Genomic DNA, 19,136 nt, shown 5'->3' with positions numbered 1-19,136 from the left:
CTAAACCAGCAAATTTAAATTATCTTATAAGTCAACTAATTAAATATTATATGAGATTTAATATTGCTTATGGCATAATTAATAAATTATCACACTTTATGCTTACATATTGAATACTATAAGTAAATTAGCTAATCCAAATGAGAACTAGAAAAAGTCCTGTGTGCATTCAATTTTATATAAAATCAATGCCAAATTCTGTGTTGATTTGACCAAAAATGAGTATAAATATTGTAAAATATCTGACTTCTTCAAGAATATCAATTTAATGATATAAGTTAACTTTCTAATGAACATCAAGAGACCACTATCTCTTTGAGAAACTAGTTGTTTTCTTTTAAAGTTGTACATGTAATCCAATTTAGATGAATTTGTGAAAAAAACCAAATGAATGAATGGTCTAATCTCTTTATGTAAACATTTGAGCCTTCAATGTGAATAGAGGTTACTGAGCAAATGTGACAATTAATTTAAAATTTTGCTAAAAATTAATAGCCAATACAGGTTTCATTTTCATTTTTACTATAGGAAAAAGTATTTCAGATCAATTCTACAACTTTTGTTGTTCTTACAAATGCTTGCATATATGTATACATATACACTTATTTTTATATTCAGAGCAAAAAATAAAATGATCACAAGATCACTGCTGCCTGAGAAATTCTCAAACAAGCCATGTGGATATTGCTCAATATGTGACTCTGCCAAGACTTCTTTTTCTTATAATTTCAGTTAAAAACAACAAAAAAAAAACCAAAGCAGTTTTACTTAGAAACACTAACTTTACTCCAAAGAATCAATGCTTATTTCAAGGAAAAAAAGCCAAAAAACATAAAACATTATTTAAAATTTTCCCAGTTTTCACAGTCCTACCTGAAAAGTTGGAATCTAATTTCTCTAATTTCAAATGCAGACATTTAATATACATATCCTGTTAAACATGATAGCCTGTTTAGCCTAGCTTATCTTACACATGCTGAGAATACTTACATTATCCTACAACTACGCAAAATCACAAAGATGATTTAATAATAAAGTGCTGAATATCTTGGGTAACTCAATAAATGCTCTACTGAAAATGAAGAACAGGATAGTTGCATGCGTACACTTTCACAGTTGAAAACTCATAAGTTGAGCCATTATTACAAGTTGGGTAACCTCCGCATGCACCTAGGAATGAAATTTCTGAATCATACGGTAATTCTGTTTAATAGGGGTGTGTGTGTGTGTGTGTGTGTGTGTGTGTGTGTGTGTGTGTGTGTGTTAGAGACTGAATCCAGGGAAATTCTACTTCTAGGCTGCATTTAAGGCCTCTCTTTTTTTAAAATTGGGTTTCACTAAGTTGGTGAGGATGGTTTTAAATTCTTTAATTTTTTTAGAAAAATCACAGAACTGTTTTCCACAGAGACTGTATAGCATTTTACGTACAGAGGTTAATGGATGCTTCAATTTCTCCACAAACTCACCAATGCTTGTTATTTTCACAGCATAGTTAGTCACCAGTTAAAAGAAAGATACAGAAGATATGACACAAAAAGTGTCCAAATTTAAGACAACATTTAATCAACAGAATTAGTGTTAATTAAACACTGGGTACTGTGCAATGCTCCCATATCACCTTATATTCTCATAAGACATCAGAAAAAAATCACAAACATTTAATAAAAAAATTTATTTTTAAAATTTAACAAAGCAGCCGGGCATGGTGGCGCATGCTTGTAATCCCCGCACTAGGAAGGCGGAGACAGGAGGATCCCGCAGGTTCAAAGCCAGCCGCGCTGGCTTAAGAGACCCTATTTCCAAAAATAAAAAAGTATAAAATAGGTCTGGGAGTATAGCCCGGAGGTAGAAGGGCTTCCAGGAACCCCAGTACCACCAAAAAAAAAAAAAAATTTTTAACAAAGCAGTATGCTTCACTTTGTGCACTAAAACAGCAAGCGTTATTAATATATTTTAAGAAACAAAACAAAGTCATAAAATAATAACCCAAAAAATAAAAATAATTAAGTTTGGAGGATAATTACAAACCGAATTTTCTTCTTCCTCTTCCAATTCTCGCTGCTGTTCTTCATGTCTTTTAGCTTTGATCTCCATAGCTTCTGTGATCAGGTCTCTTAATATTGATACAGGTTTTGCATTCTTGATAAAAGGGTGCTAGAAAAGTAAAATTCAACGAAATAAGTTCAAAATATTTTTATTCTGAATTATAGCCAACAAATATTAAAATAATAGTAAATGACAGCCAGGATCATAGGCTACAATGTTTTTCCATCTACAGTTAAATATGCTAGATAAGAAAATATAACATTTTGACTATTTTTTTAAAAAGGGGTTTTGGGGTACTTGTTTTAAAAAATCTTTAAATCACACACACACACAAAAATACAACCCTGTTAATAAACCTAGATTACCATTAAAGATATAATTATTGAAATAATGTATATGTTAGTTGATAAAACAATAAAGTATATTTTGGTGCACACCTATAATCCCAATACCTGGGAGGGTGAGAAAGGCGGATCACAGGTTCGAGGCCAGTGCATAGTAACTTAGTGAGACCCTGTTTCAAACAAAAAAGTTAAAAAAGGGCTAGGTATGGAGTTCAGAGGCAGAATGCCCCTGAGTTCAATCCTCAGTATATATATATATATATATATATATATATATATATATATATATATATATATATATATATATATATATATTAAGGATTTTAAAGCAACCATCTAAAAAAATCTGCAATAAGCAATCATAAACATGTCTGCAAGCGAATGAAAATTGGTGTGTGGCACTATGTGAAACAATTGTTCAAAACAATTTATTTTATAACCACTACTTTCAAAATAACAATCTGATTTGCAAGTATCTGTTCAGACTGCTACCTCATTTACTCCAACAGCATTCAAAAGTACCTTGACTCCATAGGGACCGCCCACCCACAGACCCAGACAATCTTCCAGTACCTGCTCCAGGCCCTCCTGGCCTAGCTTAGAGTTTGTGATGGTGGTGGGACAGCCTATCCTCCCTTTTCTCCCAATTCTGCTGTCGCATCTACATGAGAGAGTGTCAGCATGATTCGGTCTAAGATTTGTTTACTGTATGCCTTCACCAAGCAGCCTCACCTCCTTGGACAGGATTTAAGGCTGACCGGTGGCTTTGGGTCTGAGCCCCAGTGGCAATGATTAAAGAGGGCATAACTACTTTTCTGCTGGCATTACAACTTGGGGCATTCATGTAATGCTGGCTTTGCTAAAAACCAGGGGTCACAATAGGCTTTCCCCCAAACTGCAAAGGAAGGCCTAGGAAGCCAGACAATATGTGGCAGGATCAGAATCTCTGGTAAGCTCAAATGGGGCAATTTGTGAACTAGGAGGATGCCAAGTTCAAGGTCAGGCCAAGTAATTAAGCAAGACCCTATCTCAGAAATAAAAAACAAAAATTAAAAGGGCTGGGAATGTAGCTCAGTGGAACCCCTGGCTTCAATTCCTGGTATTGAAAAAAAATTATCTTATATTTTATTTGGAAACAGGGTCTCACTAAGTTACTGAGAGCCTCACTAAGTAGCTGAGGCTGGCTTCGAACTTGTGTGATCCGCCTATCTCAGCATCCCAAGTGCAGGGATTACAAGCGTGTGCTGCCATGCCCGGTAACATTTTTTTTTTTTTTAATGGCAATTTGGGAAATAACTTTTTACAAGAAACATGCTTTGAATTATTTTGTCCCTTAAGAGTAAGAAGCATTGTGTAAACATTAAATTCTGTTGGGGAAAAAAAGGTTCATGAATACTATAAGTATTATTCTTATTTACATTAAATTTTAAGGCAGATTTTTAAAAAGTCTCCTGATATTCTGGATACAAAGATAAAAAATAATATGTAGACTATAGTCTTTATTTAGGCTATCTTATATCTAGCATTTACAACATGTAATAATCTTTTCAAAGAGTTTGAGATCTTATATTTACATATCTTACAGTGGAGCAAAAAGTCAATAGAGAAATGCTGAGTCAAAGAACCCAAGAAAATAATATGAGGGTAACTATAAAGAACTCATTTCTAAATTGAGAATCCTTTAGAAGTCTTATTTTAAAACAGCTTTACGGGGAAAAGAGTTAACAACAACAAAGAAAAAGAACAAAAAAGAAAAAAGGTAGACAACAGAACCTGGAAAATAGAAAATGAGACGACTGTATAGAAGAAGTGTGTGTGTGTGTGTGTGTGTGTGTGTGTGTGTGTGTGTGTCTTACCAATCCATATTTCCTGGGTAAGTTTAAATTTTTAGAAGACAGTTATGAAACTCAGAGCAATTTTGGCCAATGTCAGAAAGTCAAAAGGTATGAAGAAAATACTCTCCCCTTACAAGCCACTGACCTGGAGAAGTTGTGTTGCAGTAGCTCTCTGCTCAGGATTCTTCACTAAGCACTTTTTAACAAAATCAGTGAAATCATCAGACCATAGTTCTGGTTTCCTGAATGTTGGTGGTGGATTCGTGGGAATCATAAAAATAGCCTATCAAAATTAAACAACCAAAAGACACAGTAAGAATCAGAATAGCACAACCAAATAAACAAATCTCTTTATCTCTATTTTTTATCAGGCTTTAAATCGCAGAAACAATCTAAGCTGTTCTAGGATTTCCAGTAGGATTGCAATTCAGGAAGTAAATCCATCTGTTACTAATGTAATAATTTCCCATTAAATTTCCTCTATTTGAATTCAGTAGATCATCATTGAACACATCATTCTTCATTTTATTTATTATTTTTATCAGTCTCCAAAGACTTTACATTTCTAACCCTTTTCCTAAAGATATTTCTTAGTTAAAACAGATATATCCCCAAATTTGCTACTGCATGCCAGATTTATTTCCCACTTCAATTTTATATAAGTAATTCTGCTCACAATAGCTGGTGGTAGTTGAATTTGTATCTACAATCCAAATTTAAGCATAAATAAAATTACTGCTGTAATTTGAAATAGTACCTGGTAGAGCCAAGATTTTTATTTGCCCTCCTCCTGGTGGGAGGTAGATACTATAGATTGAACTCAGTCATTCTAACCTCTGAGTACACTCCCAGTCCTATTTTATTTATTATATTTTGAAACAAGCTCTTGGTGAGGCTGGCTTCAAACCTGTGATCCCTCTGCTCAGCCTCTCAAGTACTGTACTGGGATTATAAGTACATTCCATCACACCTAGCTTATTTCTCTGCTTAAATTTATGAGTCATGATTCCAAGTGAAAAATTTAAAGGTAATGTAACACTTTAACTTATTAGCAAATATTTGATATTATTAATTTAGTAGTAAGAGTACATTCAGGATAGTTCAAAAATTTTAATTTTTTATTGGTGCATTGTAGTCATACACCTTAATGGAGTACAAGACAGTAGAGGCATACATGCACATATCACTCATTTAGCCCGTACCCAATTCCCACCCAATTCCCTCCCTCTTTCCTCCTTTTCATGTTTGGCTTACTGATTGACTTTGATATGCTTATGAGTGTACATCATGTACATAAGGGAATTTCCCTCTTCCCCCCATCAATCCTCCTCAGTTAGGTCTCCTTATTTGCTCATCTATGGTTTCTCCTTCTTCATCTAGAGTTCCTCCTGTGACCTTTTTTTCTCCCTAGCTTCTGCAAATTGAGAGCATCCCATTTTTAGCTTTTGTAACTGACTCATCTCACTTAGCATAATGTTCTCCAGTTCCATCCATTTCCCTGTAATTGACGTAACTGTGTTCTTCTTTATGCTGAGTAAAATTCCATTGTGTACATATCCCATAGTTTTATAATCCATTCATCTGTTGATGGGCATCTTGGCTGGTTCCATAGTTTGCCCACTGTGATTTATGTGGTGATGAACACAGATACACATGTATTAGTTTGGTAATTTGGTTTCCATTCTTTGGGGTGGATATCCAGAGAGGTATTGCTGGATCATAGGTAAGTTTGTTCCCATTCTAAGGATCCTCCATACTGTTTTTCAAAGTAGTTGCAGTAATTTGCAGTCCCACCAGCAAGGTATCAGAGTTCCCAATTCTCCACATCCTCATCAGCATTTGTTGTTGTTTATGTTCTGAATGACTGCCATTCTAGTTGGAGTTAAGTGAACTCTCCGGGTAGTTTTGATTTGTATCTCTCTGATAGCTAATGATGTTGATTTTTTTTTTTTTTTTTTGCAGGTCTGTGAATGGAACCCAGGGGCATTTGACCTTAGAGCTATACCCCCTGCCCTATTTTTTAAAATTATTCTTTATTTTGAAACAGGGTCTGAGTTGCAGAGGGCCTCACTAAGTAGCTGAGGCTGTCCGCGAACCATGATCCTCCGGTCTCTGCCTCCCGAATGCTGGGACTTTTTCATACATTTATTTGGGCCACTTAAATTTCTTCTTTGGTGAAGTGTCTACTTAGTTCACTTGCCCACTTTTTGATTGGGCTATTTTTTTTCTTAGCATTGAGTTTTTTGAGTTGTCTGTCTATTCTAGATATTAGTCCTCTATTAGAGGAATACTTGGAAGAAATTTCCTCCTGTTCTGTTGGCTTTTGAAAGCTGTATAAAGCCTCCATCTCATCCCTGTCTTCCTAACTATTCAGTCATCACTTTTTCAATCAAGAGAATTAATCCCTAATATTCTTAGAAAATCACTACCTATAGTTCTTGATAAAATACCATCACTAAAATATCATTTTCCTTGAAAAATATGAAAACAAAATTGAAGCAAATGTATCAAATACTTTATAAATTCTGTTATCCTTTTATTTCCACATAATAGTATAAAATATAAGAGAAAAACGTTGTCATGAAATAGCGGGTGTGGATTACACTTGTAATCTAAGCGTTTGGGAAAGGAGGATCATGGTTTGTGGACAGCCTCAGCTCCTTAGTGAGAAGGCCCTTTGCAACTCAGTGAGATCCTATTTCAAAATAAAGAATAAAATATAGGGCTGGGGGTGTAGCTTGGAGGTAGAATATCCCTGGGTTCCATTCTCAGTAGTATGTATGTATGTATGTATGTATGTATGTATGTATGTATGTATATAGTGTGTGTATAACTGTATATTTATATATATATATGTATAACTGTATATATACACATATATAAATGATAGAAAGACCACTCAGTGGAATAAAGGTATTTTTTATTACTAATAGTCTTTTCAACAAATGCTGTAAAGAAGACTGAATATACATGAGAAAAAAATAAAGATGGATGCTTATGTTACAACATATACAAAAATAAACTCAAAGTGATCAAAGATTTAACTATAAAAGCTGAAAGTATAAAAGTTTTAAAAGAAGGGGGATAACTTCACAACACTGAATTTGGCAATGTTTTCTTGAATAGAAACAATAAGAAGAAATAAACTGGACTGCATTATAATTAAAAAAAACATATATCAAGGAAAACTATCAAATGAGCAAAAAGGCAGCTGGGTATGGTAGCACATATTTGTAATCCCAGTACTTGGGAGGCTGAGACAGGAGGAACACAGGTTCAAGGCCAGTCTCAGGTATTTATTGAAGTCCTCTTCAACTTAGTGAGACCCTTTTTCAAAATTTACAAAAAAAATAGGGCTTGGGGTACAGCTCAGATATAGAAAGCCTCTGCATTCTCTCCTCAGTGACACAAAGATGATTAGATAGATAGATAGACAGAAAGACTTTTTTTTTTTGGGGGGGGGTCTGGGGATGGAACCCAGGGGCATTTGACCTCCAAGCTACACCACCTGTCCTGTTTTTTATTCTTTATTTTGAAACTGGGTCTCACTGAGTTGTAAAAGATCTCACTAAGTAGCTGGGGCTGTCTGTGAGCTATCCTCTGGTCTCAGCTGTGCCACCACACCCAGTTTGATAGATAACTTTTTTTTTTTGGTAGTACTGGGGGTGGAACCCAGGGGCTTTCTATGTCTGGGCTATACTCCCAGACCTATTTTCTATTTTATTTGGAAACAGGGTCTCACTAAATTGTCAAGAGCCTCACTAAGTAGCTGAGGCTAGCTTCGAACCTGTGCGATCCTCCTGTCTCAGCCTCCCAAGCACGGGGATTACAAGCGTGCGCCACCATGCCTGGCTGATAGATAACATTTTAAAAGAGCAAAAAGGCAACTCATGAAATGGAGAAGATATTTGAAAATCAGAACTCCTACAGAAAATACAACAATACAAACTCCTACAGAACTCCTACAACTCAACATCAAAAGCACAAACAGCCCGACTTTTCAAATGGGCAAAGGACTTTAACAAACCTTGTTCACAAGACAATATATAAATGAGCAATAAGTACACAAAAAATATACAACATCAGTAGTCGGAAGAAAATATAAAACAAAAACACAAAGATTTCACTTCACACTCACTAGGTTGATAAAAGGAAGGAGAGGTGGGAGGAGGTACACACACACACACAACACACACACACACACAAACGAAGAAAAGAAGAAAGAAAAAACAAATGTTGGCAAGGATACGGTATAACAGAACCCCTTGTATATTGCAGGTGGAAATATAAAACAGTAGACATTGTGAAAAACAGAAGGTGATTCTTAAAAAAGTAAACATAAAATTGCCAAAAGATCCAATAATTTCACTTTTCCTTATACATTCAAGGGAATTAAAAGTAGAAACTAGAATAGATATTTGTAGAATCATGTTTATCTATTTTCAGATGGATGGATAAAAAACATGGTTTATAAGTAAAATATTCAGCCTTAAAAAGGAAGAAAATTTTGACACATGTTACTGTATGGATGAACCTTAAAGACACTGAGCTGAGTGAAATAAACCAGTGGCAAAAGGCTAAATTTTTTTTCCTCTTACAGAGGCCCTAAAGTACTCAAAATCATTTAGAGAGAGTTATTAGTTGATGCAAGAAGCTGGAAAAAATAAAGACTGCATAGTCAGAGTTCAATGGGCATGGCGCTTCAGCTGACAAAGAGAAAATATAGAGATGGATGGTGGTGACTGCTGCACAGTAATATGAATATATTTTATTCTATTGAACTGTATAATTAAAAATGGTTAAAATAGTGAATTCTATGTGTACATCGACTATGTGTATATATATATGTGAATATACCAATGTCAATCTCAGTATTCTGTATTGGGAAAGGGGGAAATGAAAAGGGGGAAGGGAGGCACAAAGCACTTGGTGCACGAATGTTATTGTCAACACGATTTATATTATGATGTGAGACTACAATGCACCCATAAAAGCACATTATAAAAATATGAATGATAAAGTAATAATCTGTTCAGAAATATTAGTTGAGGGCCAAGTACCCAAGAACATGGTGTTAGATTTTACATGGAAACCAAAGACTCAACAGGAAATAAAGTCACTATCCTTAAAAAAAAAAAAACTTCTAACCTCATTTGGTTATGAAAGAAGAGAAAGTAAAAGATTTAAAGAATAATATTATAATAGAAGCAGGGACATAATACATAAAGAAGAGAGATATTCCCATCAGAAGAGATAGCATGAAGGAAAAGGAAGAAAATGGAGTACTGCTGCTGAGAGGGAGTATTGCTAGAGAGCAAGCTCATTCATCATGTGAAGATTAAGGAAAGATAAGATTAGAAAAAGAACAAAAGATATGCAGTCCCAAGTTAAAGAATTTGATCTACAAGAAGGTATGCAAGTGAAAACTTCGGTGGCAGAGGTATTAGTTTTCAATCACAATATGTTTATGATCCATAGTTTATTAAAATATTTTTTAAATACTTTAAAAAATCTGGAGACACTCTATATATGGAATATAAAATCACCTAGGGGCTAATAGAGTATAGATATACCACAATGAGTAATAAAAATATCAAACTAGCCGGTCATGGTGGCGCACGCTTGTAATCCCAGCATTTGGGAGGCTGAGACAGGAGGATCATGGTTACCAGACAGCCTCAGCTACTCCGTGAGGCCCTTTACAACTCAGTGAGACCCTGTTTCAAAATAAAAAAATATAGCTGAGGGTGTAGCTCAGAGGTAAGACGCCCCTGGGTTCCATTCCCAGTCAAAAAATAAAAAAATTAAAAAAAAATAAAACTAGAGTAATACCTACAGGAATGAACTAGAAGAAAGAAGGCAGAGAAACTGACACTACATGTTAACAATATTGTGTAAGGGTTGGAGAAAGAATGATAGATTAGTCCAGAATTTAAAAATAAAAAATAAATAGAGACACCTAGATTGCAAGCCACTCAGGTATTCTAACAATGCACTGTCACTGTTTTGCTTGGTTGTATCATATTGTGTTGTGTTGTGGTTGAGATGGTAATTTAACTATGTCTCCAAGGCTGGCCTAGAACTGGTGATCCTCCCACTTCAGCCTCCAAGGTAGCTGATATTACAGGTACACACACTGCACCTACCTGTATCATTCTTTTGAAGGCCTTCAGAATATGCAGCCATTCATTCACTATAATGTATTATCACTGGTTTCTAACTTGGAAAATGATTCAAAGAACTTTCCATAGACATATGAAGCTCAATATCCAGGTCTGTTGATTCTAATTAAACGTTCTATCAGCATATGCACAATCTTTCAAAAAGGGCACATCTTTTACTAAATCAAAACATTCTCACACATCTTTCAGCTTACTACAAAGGCTACATCTATGATAGTTCTTCAAAAGCAGTACAGCCAGTACTACAAAGTAAACAAGTATTTATAAAGCCATTTTCTATGTGTTCAGATTATACTATAGTTTATAAGTAGCAAACTGATAGGCCACTGACCAAACAGCAACAGTAGGTTTATTCTGTTTAAGCAACATAAACTCAGACTCCCACAGTAAGAATATGATGGAATTAGGCTGACTTCAACCAGGATGCATGTTCTCCCTTTCCCATGGGCCCATTTTAGCCTGGCTCAATCATCTAACTGAGTCTTCTTAAGTACCTGGCTTAATAAGCCCTGTTAATACAGATTTAAAATAGTATACATGTATTGGATCCACAGAGCTCACAGTCAATTCTGTGGAAAAGAAGAAAAAAATGCATATAAAACAAATAGCAAGCAATTGTGGGCCATTCCACGAAATTTTGTCTGTAAATTATTTAATCAATCTCAGACCACTCCATAGTTGAGTTAGAACCTAATAAGGTTTCAGGGATGGACAAAATGAGGTTAACAGCAATTTCTGGAAAATGCATATAAATCCACTTGCTACTTTAAATTAGAGAATAAAAGTAAATTTGAACTCTCATCTCTGCAAAACAGGTTCAAAGAACCTGCCATAAGCCCCTATACAGACTGACCTCAAACTGCAGGTAAATGATACTAGATTATCTAGATAAATGTTGTTAAACCACTTTTGTTGCAAATTGGTGGATAATAACTTAGTGATTTACGTCCTTGAAGCTAATGCTCTTCTTTGAACTTTGAGCCAATAACCCCCAGTCTTATCTTCAGATAATCTTAACATATAAGGCTCACCTCAGCAGTAGCTATTAGAAATCCAAGAATAAAAAGCTTAACTCTAACTCCTATTTACCCAGTGCTATCATAAAGTGAACTTAAATGCCACATTCTACTCTAAAAACAAGCACTGAACAAGCATGAACACTGAGCATATAGTTCAAAGAAGTAAGTCTCATGATCCACCAAATGTCTCCAAGAAAACTACTAAAACTTTTACTTCCATTTGTAATGTTAGAAAATAAATGACAATCTAAGAGATTTTCTCACAGGCTCTATTATATTCAACTAAATTAATCACAAATCACCAAAGATCCTCTTAAAATTCTTCAGGTTTTATATGAGTTGATTAGGTAATAAACCCCAGCTGTAGAAAGTTTTTGCCAATTACTGGCTAGCCTCAGACTGACAATTCATTCCCTTGCCCACCAACCAGAATACACAGACACACATTACAGCCATATACTTTATCTTATCTCTAACACCATTTTGAATGTTATGTGATTATCTTGTGTTTGTTTCTACACAATGTGTTGCCTAACTACATATTGAACCTCTGATTAACTTTTAAAAAGAACTTCCCTGATCCCAAGTAGTCTTGAAAGCCAGGCAACACAGGCCTCAAAACAACTAATGATCTTCATGCTTGGAATTCCATGCCTTAGACTCCAGGAGTACCCAGAGATGTAGAAAGAGCTGGAACTGAGAAGTTACAATGCCTGAATTTTATAATCTCAGTGGTTGAGTCAACACATATGTTTAGGGCTGAAGCAGGTTGCTTTGTGAATGTACAGAAGCAACTCGCATGCCAAAATAATAAAAATATATTACACTATTTAGGAACCTCGGGTAGATGAGCAAAGAAAGGGTTATCTTCATAAGAAATAAATGAGATAAAGGATAGGAAAGCACTTTATAAAACCAGAGACCTAAACAAATATAGCTATTTCCTGATAGCAAACATAATACATATATGGAAAGCAACTAAGTTAAGCAGAGATCAATAATTTCTGAAAAGAAAATATAATAATAATAATTTCTAAAAGAACACTGCAGATGAGAGAGCAAAGAGTACAGTGTGAAAGTGAAACTGGGCTTAGATCCTAAATCACCCCTGACTGCAGTTTCAGTAGTTTTTTTATTGTTATATAAGTAAAGAGACTGCAATAGATGTTTATAACATTCTTCTTTGGGTATAAAAGATTGCCTAACAATCAAGGAGTAAAATCCTAGCTATACACATATCAAATGGCTAGTTAGAAGAAACAGAGAAGGATGAAAGCCTTCTAGATGTCAACATAAAATATAATCCTAAATGTCTATCACCACTACCTCACATGCAAATATAAACTATACAGAGATCCTGAAGAGACAACAGTAAAGTCTGCTGTGAACCTTGCTCCCAGAGTAAGGTTTCTCCAAGTAAGCACAGGTAAAATATCAGAAGAACTTACAACTGTAACCAGCTCTAGTTAGAGAAACTGTAACCAGCTCTAGTTAGAGAAACATCAATCTGGTCAATAAAGGACAATTTGGCAGACTGGAAATCAAATTAAGGGAGGAGGTGCAGCCTGCCCTGGCAACACGTAACTATCACATTAGAGAGTGCATATATAGAACATTTCCATCATTATAAGATGTTCTCTTGGACGGCCTTTCTCTGTCTAACCTCCAGGTTATAAGAAATACAGGGAATGGAGTAAAAGCTAAAAGGTTTACATTAGGGCAGGTTCACATTATGGGAGATCCTACTTCTTCAAAAGTTAGTGTCACACGCCGGGCATAGTGGCACATGCTTGTAATCCCCATGCTTGGGAGGCAGAGACAGGAACGCACAGGTTCGAAGCTGGCCTCACTGGCTTAACAGACCCTGTTTCCAAATAAAAATATAAAAAATATGTGTCTGGGAGTGTAGCCCAGAGGTAGAAGGGTTTCCAGAAACCCCAGTACCACCAAAAAAAAAAAAAAAAAGTCACAAATGGGAAAAAAAGTGTAGACATGCTGAAGAGGGAGAGGGTATGAATGAATTAAACTAAGAGGCTAAATACAGTATGTGTCGATTATATAAATGTAAATATTCGTGGATAATATGAGAAAAAAATGATTTTCTTAAATGTTCTCAGTCTTCAAGGATGCATACACAAGTAAAGGTTCAAGGATGACATATTGAATACTCGAAAAAATGAAGACAGCTACACAGAAAAGAAAAAGAGGGGAAACACTACATGGTGGATGGATGGATACAGGATAAATAGGCAGATAGACAGGTAGATGTCCAACGTAATCACAAGATCCTAATAAATAAAAGGGGGAAGAAGAAGATAACCAGAGGGAGGTGTGGCTATGGAAAAAGAGTTTTCTTTGAAGCATTATTTTTTTTGAAGATTTAAAGACGTTTATTAGAAAGATAGAAATACAGAAAATAGAAACACAACCCCATGCCAAATGGCATGGGGGGGGTGACTCAAAATGAATACACTCATGAAGCATTATTTAAATGTAGCTTCTTTGAAGATAAAGGAAGTGACAAAGACTAAGAAACGTGGGCAGCTGAGCGGGGCATGGTGGCACAGATGTGTAATCCCAGTACTTGGGAGGCTGAGACAGGAGGATCATGGTTCGCGGACAGCCTCAGCTACTTAGGCCCTCTGGTACTTAGTGAGATCCCATTTCAAAATAAAGAATATAAATTAGGGCTGAGGGTGTAGCTCAGAGGTGGAATATCCCTGAGTTTTACCTTCAGTACTGCAAAAAAATAAAAAATATTAAAAAATGTCTTTTATATTTCTAAAAAATACAAAAGCTTTAAAACATCTTTTAAAGCTAAAGGGGGCACAAACACAAAATTTCCCCCTTGAGATTCCAGAAAAAAAGACAATCCTACTAACACTTCAATTTTAGCACAATGAGATCTGTGTTGAACTTCTAGCCTACAGAGCTGAAAGAAATAAGCTTAAGTTGTGTAAACCATTAAATTTGTGGTAACTTGTCATAACAAAAATAGAAACCATATACCATTAATAAATTGGGAATGGGAGAGAAGAAAGAAAAGAGAAAGACAGCAGGAAGTGAGGAGACCTTGTCATCATCCAGAAATAGGCAGGGCAAGGCACAATGGTAGAACTATAGTACTTCAGGATGTGTCCTCTACTTCCAGGTTACCTCATGGCCAGTGACAGCCGCTCTAACACTGTCTACCACATCCTCACTTCAGATATCAAGAAGGAGAGTGGAGGGAGAGCAAAACAGGGTAGTAGTGAGTTCTCTTTAGCCATTTTCCCTACAGGTCAAAACTTTTCTTTTGAAGTATTCTAAATATTCTTTTCCAAGGATTTTGGAAACCTTTGAAGCTCTTTTCCAAGGAGTTTCAAAAACCCCTGGAATTACCTTCTGGTACGAAATGACTCCTGGTAAAGCAGAAGAGAGCTTCAGGATGTGGGCTGGGTGTGGGAAAGTACAACCACGTGATTAATAGATTAGGACTTTCAGCTACCGAACCTCTGGGAAGGGGATACTGAAGACTGGGTTCACACACATTGCCACTAATTTAATCAGCCATGCCTATTTAATAGAATCCCAGTGAGAATTCTGTATACTGACTCTCAGTGGACCGTTCTGGTTGGTAAGCACATTTGTGTGCTAGGAGAGATGTGTCTTGATTCCACAGAAGCAGGCACAGAAATTCTGTGGTTCTTCCCAGGCACTATCATTTGAGTTTCTTCATTTGGCTGGTCCTCTTGACTTGTATCCTAAAATATATTTTTGTATAGTAAAAACTGTAATCATAAGTATAGTACTTTCCTGAGTTTTTAGTCATGCTGACAAACTATCAAATCTGAGGGAGTTGAAGGAAGTGTTATATTTACAGCCAGTCAATCACAGGTAATGGGCAACCTGGGAAAATCATGACATGTAGCTAGCATCTGGCTGCAGAAGTGAATGCACGGCATCCAATTGGGGGAGAAACTATACCAGAATACAGGTGGCATCCAAATATAGCAAAATAGCCCTAGCCCAACCAGCCCAGAAAGGCTAAATGGGAAGTCTAAAACCTCTACCTTCATGAGAATGGGTGCCATGGTTCTGCCATGATGTTGTTAGAAAAAAAAAACTGGGAATCTGAGTCTTGCACCCCACTGGAGATAACAAGACTACTCCCCTTCCCTCCAGCAGTGTCACTGGAGACCGTGCACAGATATGACTTCTACCTCAACCTGACAAGAACGTGTCCTTCCTCCTACTTAGTGAGGAGATATAAAGAACAAACATTCATGACTTTCCCTATCACCAGCAGAAAAGAGGTAAGCCCCAGTGCAATGGAGATTACCCAGGGAACCAGACCCTTACTTCTACCTAGCAGTAAAAGGAGCCACCTGTACTATTGGCTATCAACAAAGATTGAGTGGAGAACTTGCACAGCAAATTTTATCTGGCAGTAATGAGCTCCCTTCCTTTGCTAAAGCAATGTCACAAAAGCAAAGATAAAATAGAAAATTTAAATAAGATCTAGTATCTGAGAATATGATTTTTGTAATGTTCAGTTCTCATCTGGGAATGGGCTTAACAAGACCGAGAAAGGTGATAAATTTACTGAAGAAAGATACTCAATAGATATCAAGACCAAAAGAACACAGGTATCAAAATTATCTGACAAATATTTTAAAGCAGCAATAAGACAGGTGTGTGGTGGCACACATCTATGATCTAAGTGCTTGGAAGGCTGAGACAGGAGAATAATAGGTTAGAAGCCAGTCTCAGTAACTTAGGAAGACCTTGTTTCAAAATATAGGGCTGGAGGTATAGCTCAGAGGTAGAATATCCCTGGGTTCAATCCCTGGCACCACGAAATAAATAAATAAATAAATAAGGAGGGAGTGAGGGAGGGTGGGAGAGAGAGAGGGAGGGAGGGGAGAGAGAGAGAGAGAGAAAGAGAGAGAGAGAGAGAGAGAGAGAGAGAGAGAGAGAGAGAGAGAGGAAAGCTTTGATAACAATTGTAATAGTGGCTGAAACAAATATAAATATACAAAGCCTTAGCAAAGAAATAGAAACTATAAAGAAAAAAATAAACAGAAATTTTAGAAATTAAAAAGTATAATAATGAAAATAAAAACTCATTGGTTTCAATATCAGAACAAAGACATACAGAAAAGAATCAGTGAACTAGAAGATAGAACAATAAAACATGTACCCAATGAACAGAGAGAAAGTAGACTGTGGGAAAGAAAATGAACAGAGCCTCAGAAACCCCTAAGACTAAATCTGAGGATTTAATATTCATGTCTTTGGAATTGCAGAAGAGAGGCTGAAAATAAAGACATAAGTACTGGAATTAAAGGCATGCACCCCCATATCCTGATGTTTTATCTATCTTCCTGTTATGTGTGTGTGTGTGTGTGTGTGTGTGTGTGTGTGTGTGTGTGTGTATGGTACTGGGGGTAGAAGCGAGAGGCTTTCTACCTCAGGGCTATACTCCCAGACCCATCTTATATTTTATTTGGAAACAGGGTCTCACTAAGTTGCTGAGAGCCTCGCTAAGTAGCTGATCCTGTTATGTTTTATCACTATAACATCCCTCTTGGGTCTTCGGTAATTTTCTAAAATTAACTTTATCTTATATTAATATAGTTACTTTCCTTGATTAATGTTTACATGACATACAGTTGAATCATGTTGTTTTGTGTGTGTTGTGGATTGCACTCCTTTTATTTATTTATTGGTACACTGTCATCATAAATCATGATGAAGTTCAGAGTGATAGAGACATAATGTACATAGTACTTGGTGAGTTATCTCCCTCCCTCTCCTTCCCCAAACCTGATACTGAGATTGGCATTGATAAGTTTGCATATGTACAATATTGACAGATGATACAGATCTGTACACACTTAGGAGACAAATCTTGTTGAAAAGAAATATAACTGTGACTAAGAAAAAATACTGTCAAATAAAAAATTCTACATGCAAAAAAGGGGGCGAACATCTCCCTGATTCTATTAGTCACTGAATACAATTAACCAAATATTAAATAGAATTAGTTATGGCTTTTAGACAAATATAAGTTTGTGTATATATAGTCATCCATTCACTAAGTGAACTTCCTAGACCAAAATTCTAATATACAGCTTTCCAAAGCTTTCAAAAAGTAATGAACTTTAATGATATAGAACAACTGGGGTTTGGTACAAGTACAAACAAGTACTGCAATAATAAATTATCATGCAACATTCAATGGTCCACTAAAAATCAAAGTATTGAGAATCTACTTAAAGAATACTAACCTAGACAGCTTCTGTAACTTGGCAGAAAATTTCCTACAAACACTACATTTAAAATAATTAACATATTTCGCTACCTTAAAAGAAAGATGAAGGCTAATAATGTTAGTGTGTTCTAATTTATTAAGTTGGAAAAATAGGTTTATGTTCTGGTTTTTTGGGACTGAGGATAGAATACAGGGGTATTCGTTCTACCTTTAAGTTACGCCTCCAGTCCTTGTTATTTTTTAATTTTGAAATAGAGCCTCATTAAATTGCTGAGGCTATCCTCAAACCTGTGATCCTGCTATCTCTGCCTCCCAAATTCTGGAATTACAGGTTTGTAATAGTTTCAATACACTTTTTTTTAACTCTTTTTTTTGGGGGGGGGGGTACTGGGGTTGGAACCCAGGGGCTTTCTACCTCTGTGCTATACTCCCAGACTTCTTTAATATTTTATTTGGAAACAGGGTCTATGTTGCTGAGAGCCTCACTAAGTAGCTGAGGCTGGCTTCGAACCTGTGTGCTCCTCCTGTCTCAGCCTCCCAAGCGCGGGGATTAAAAGCGTGCGCCACCACGTCCAGCTTCAATACACTTTTAACACTAAAATAAAAATATTCTACCAAACTAAGAAACAGAAATTGATCTGAAAATATAAAACTTATACTGTTTTTCTTTACTTTTCTTTTCTTCTTTTTCTTTTTTCTTTTTTCTTTTTTTTTTTTTTGGTGGTGGTACTGGGGTTCCTGGAAGCCCTTCTACCTCCAGGCTACACTCCCAGACCTATTTTACACTTTTTTTTTATTTGGAAACAGGGTCTCTTAAGCCAGCGTGATCCTCCTGTCTCCGCCTCCCAAGCTCAGGGATTACAAGAGTGAGCCACCACGCCCGGCTACTGTTTTTCTTTTTAAAATCATAAGAATCGCTTCTATAGCATTTAAATTTTGACCTATTTTGTGATATTATAAATAAAATATGACCTTCCATCATAGGCTGAGAAAGAAAACTCTCTCTTCTATATGGAAGATGTTTTGAAGGAAAAGGGAAAAATGAGGTGGAGGAGGAGAAGATGGAGACCAAGTAAAGCAGCTTCTACAAGTACTGCTGACACTCGATCTCTATAGCGTCAAAAATAACGCCTTACAAGCCGGGCATGGTGACACACACTTGTAATCCCCTCACTTGGGAGGCGGAGACAGGAGGATCATGCAGGTTCGAAGCCAGCCTCACTGGCTTAAGAGACCCTCTTTCCAAATAAAATTATAAAAAAAACAGGTGTCTGAGAGTGTAGCCTGGAGGTAGAAGGGTTTCCAGGAACCCTAGTACCACCAAAAAAATAATTTTAAAAAATGCCTAACAGAGAGAAAATACTATCAATAGAGAAATGAAAGCTGTAAATACAAGAGACAGAAAAAAAGGCTAGAAGAACCACAAAAGCAGAAAAGAAACCAACTAGAATGGC

The 19,136-nt window shown here is 36.1% G+C and overlaps 1 protein-coding gene across 1 annotated transcript in view; it reads right to left on the bottom strand.

Moving 5' to 3' along the window:
* The window catches only part of STK3 (serine/threonine kinase 3), a gene marked incomplete at both ends in the record, with an annotated part of 323,355 nt that overhangs the window by 128,118 nt on the left and 176,101 nt on the right, over window positions 1-19,136 (bottom strand). Inside the window, 2 exon segments of the mRNA XM_080694746.1 lie at window positions 2,029-2,154; window positions 4,371-4,508. Of these exon segments, the coding sequence (XP_080550872.1) occupies window positions 2,029-2,154; window positions 4,371-4,508 (264 nt within the window).

Source organism: Muscardinus avellanarius, assembly GCF_963383645.1.
Source record: "Muscardinus avellanarius genome assembly, chromosome: 4".
Classification (NCBI taxonomy): Eukaryota; Metazoa; Chordata; class Mammalia; order Rodentia; family Gliridae; genus Muscardinus; species Muscardinus avellanarius.
Note: the sequence above shows the minus strand (reverse complement) of the source record. Positions and strands in the feature narration are given on the sequence as shown.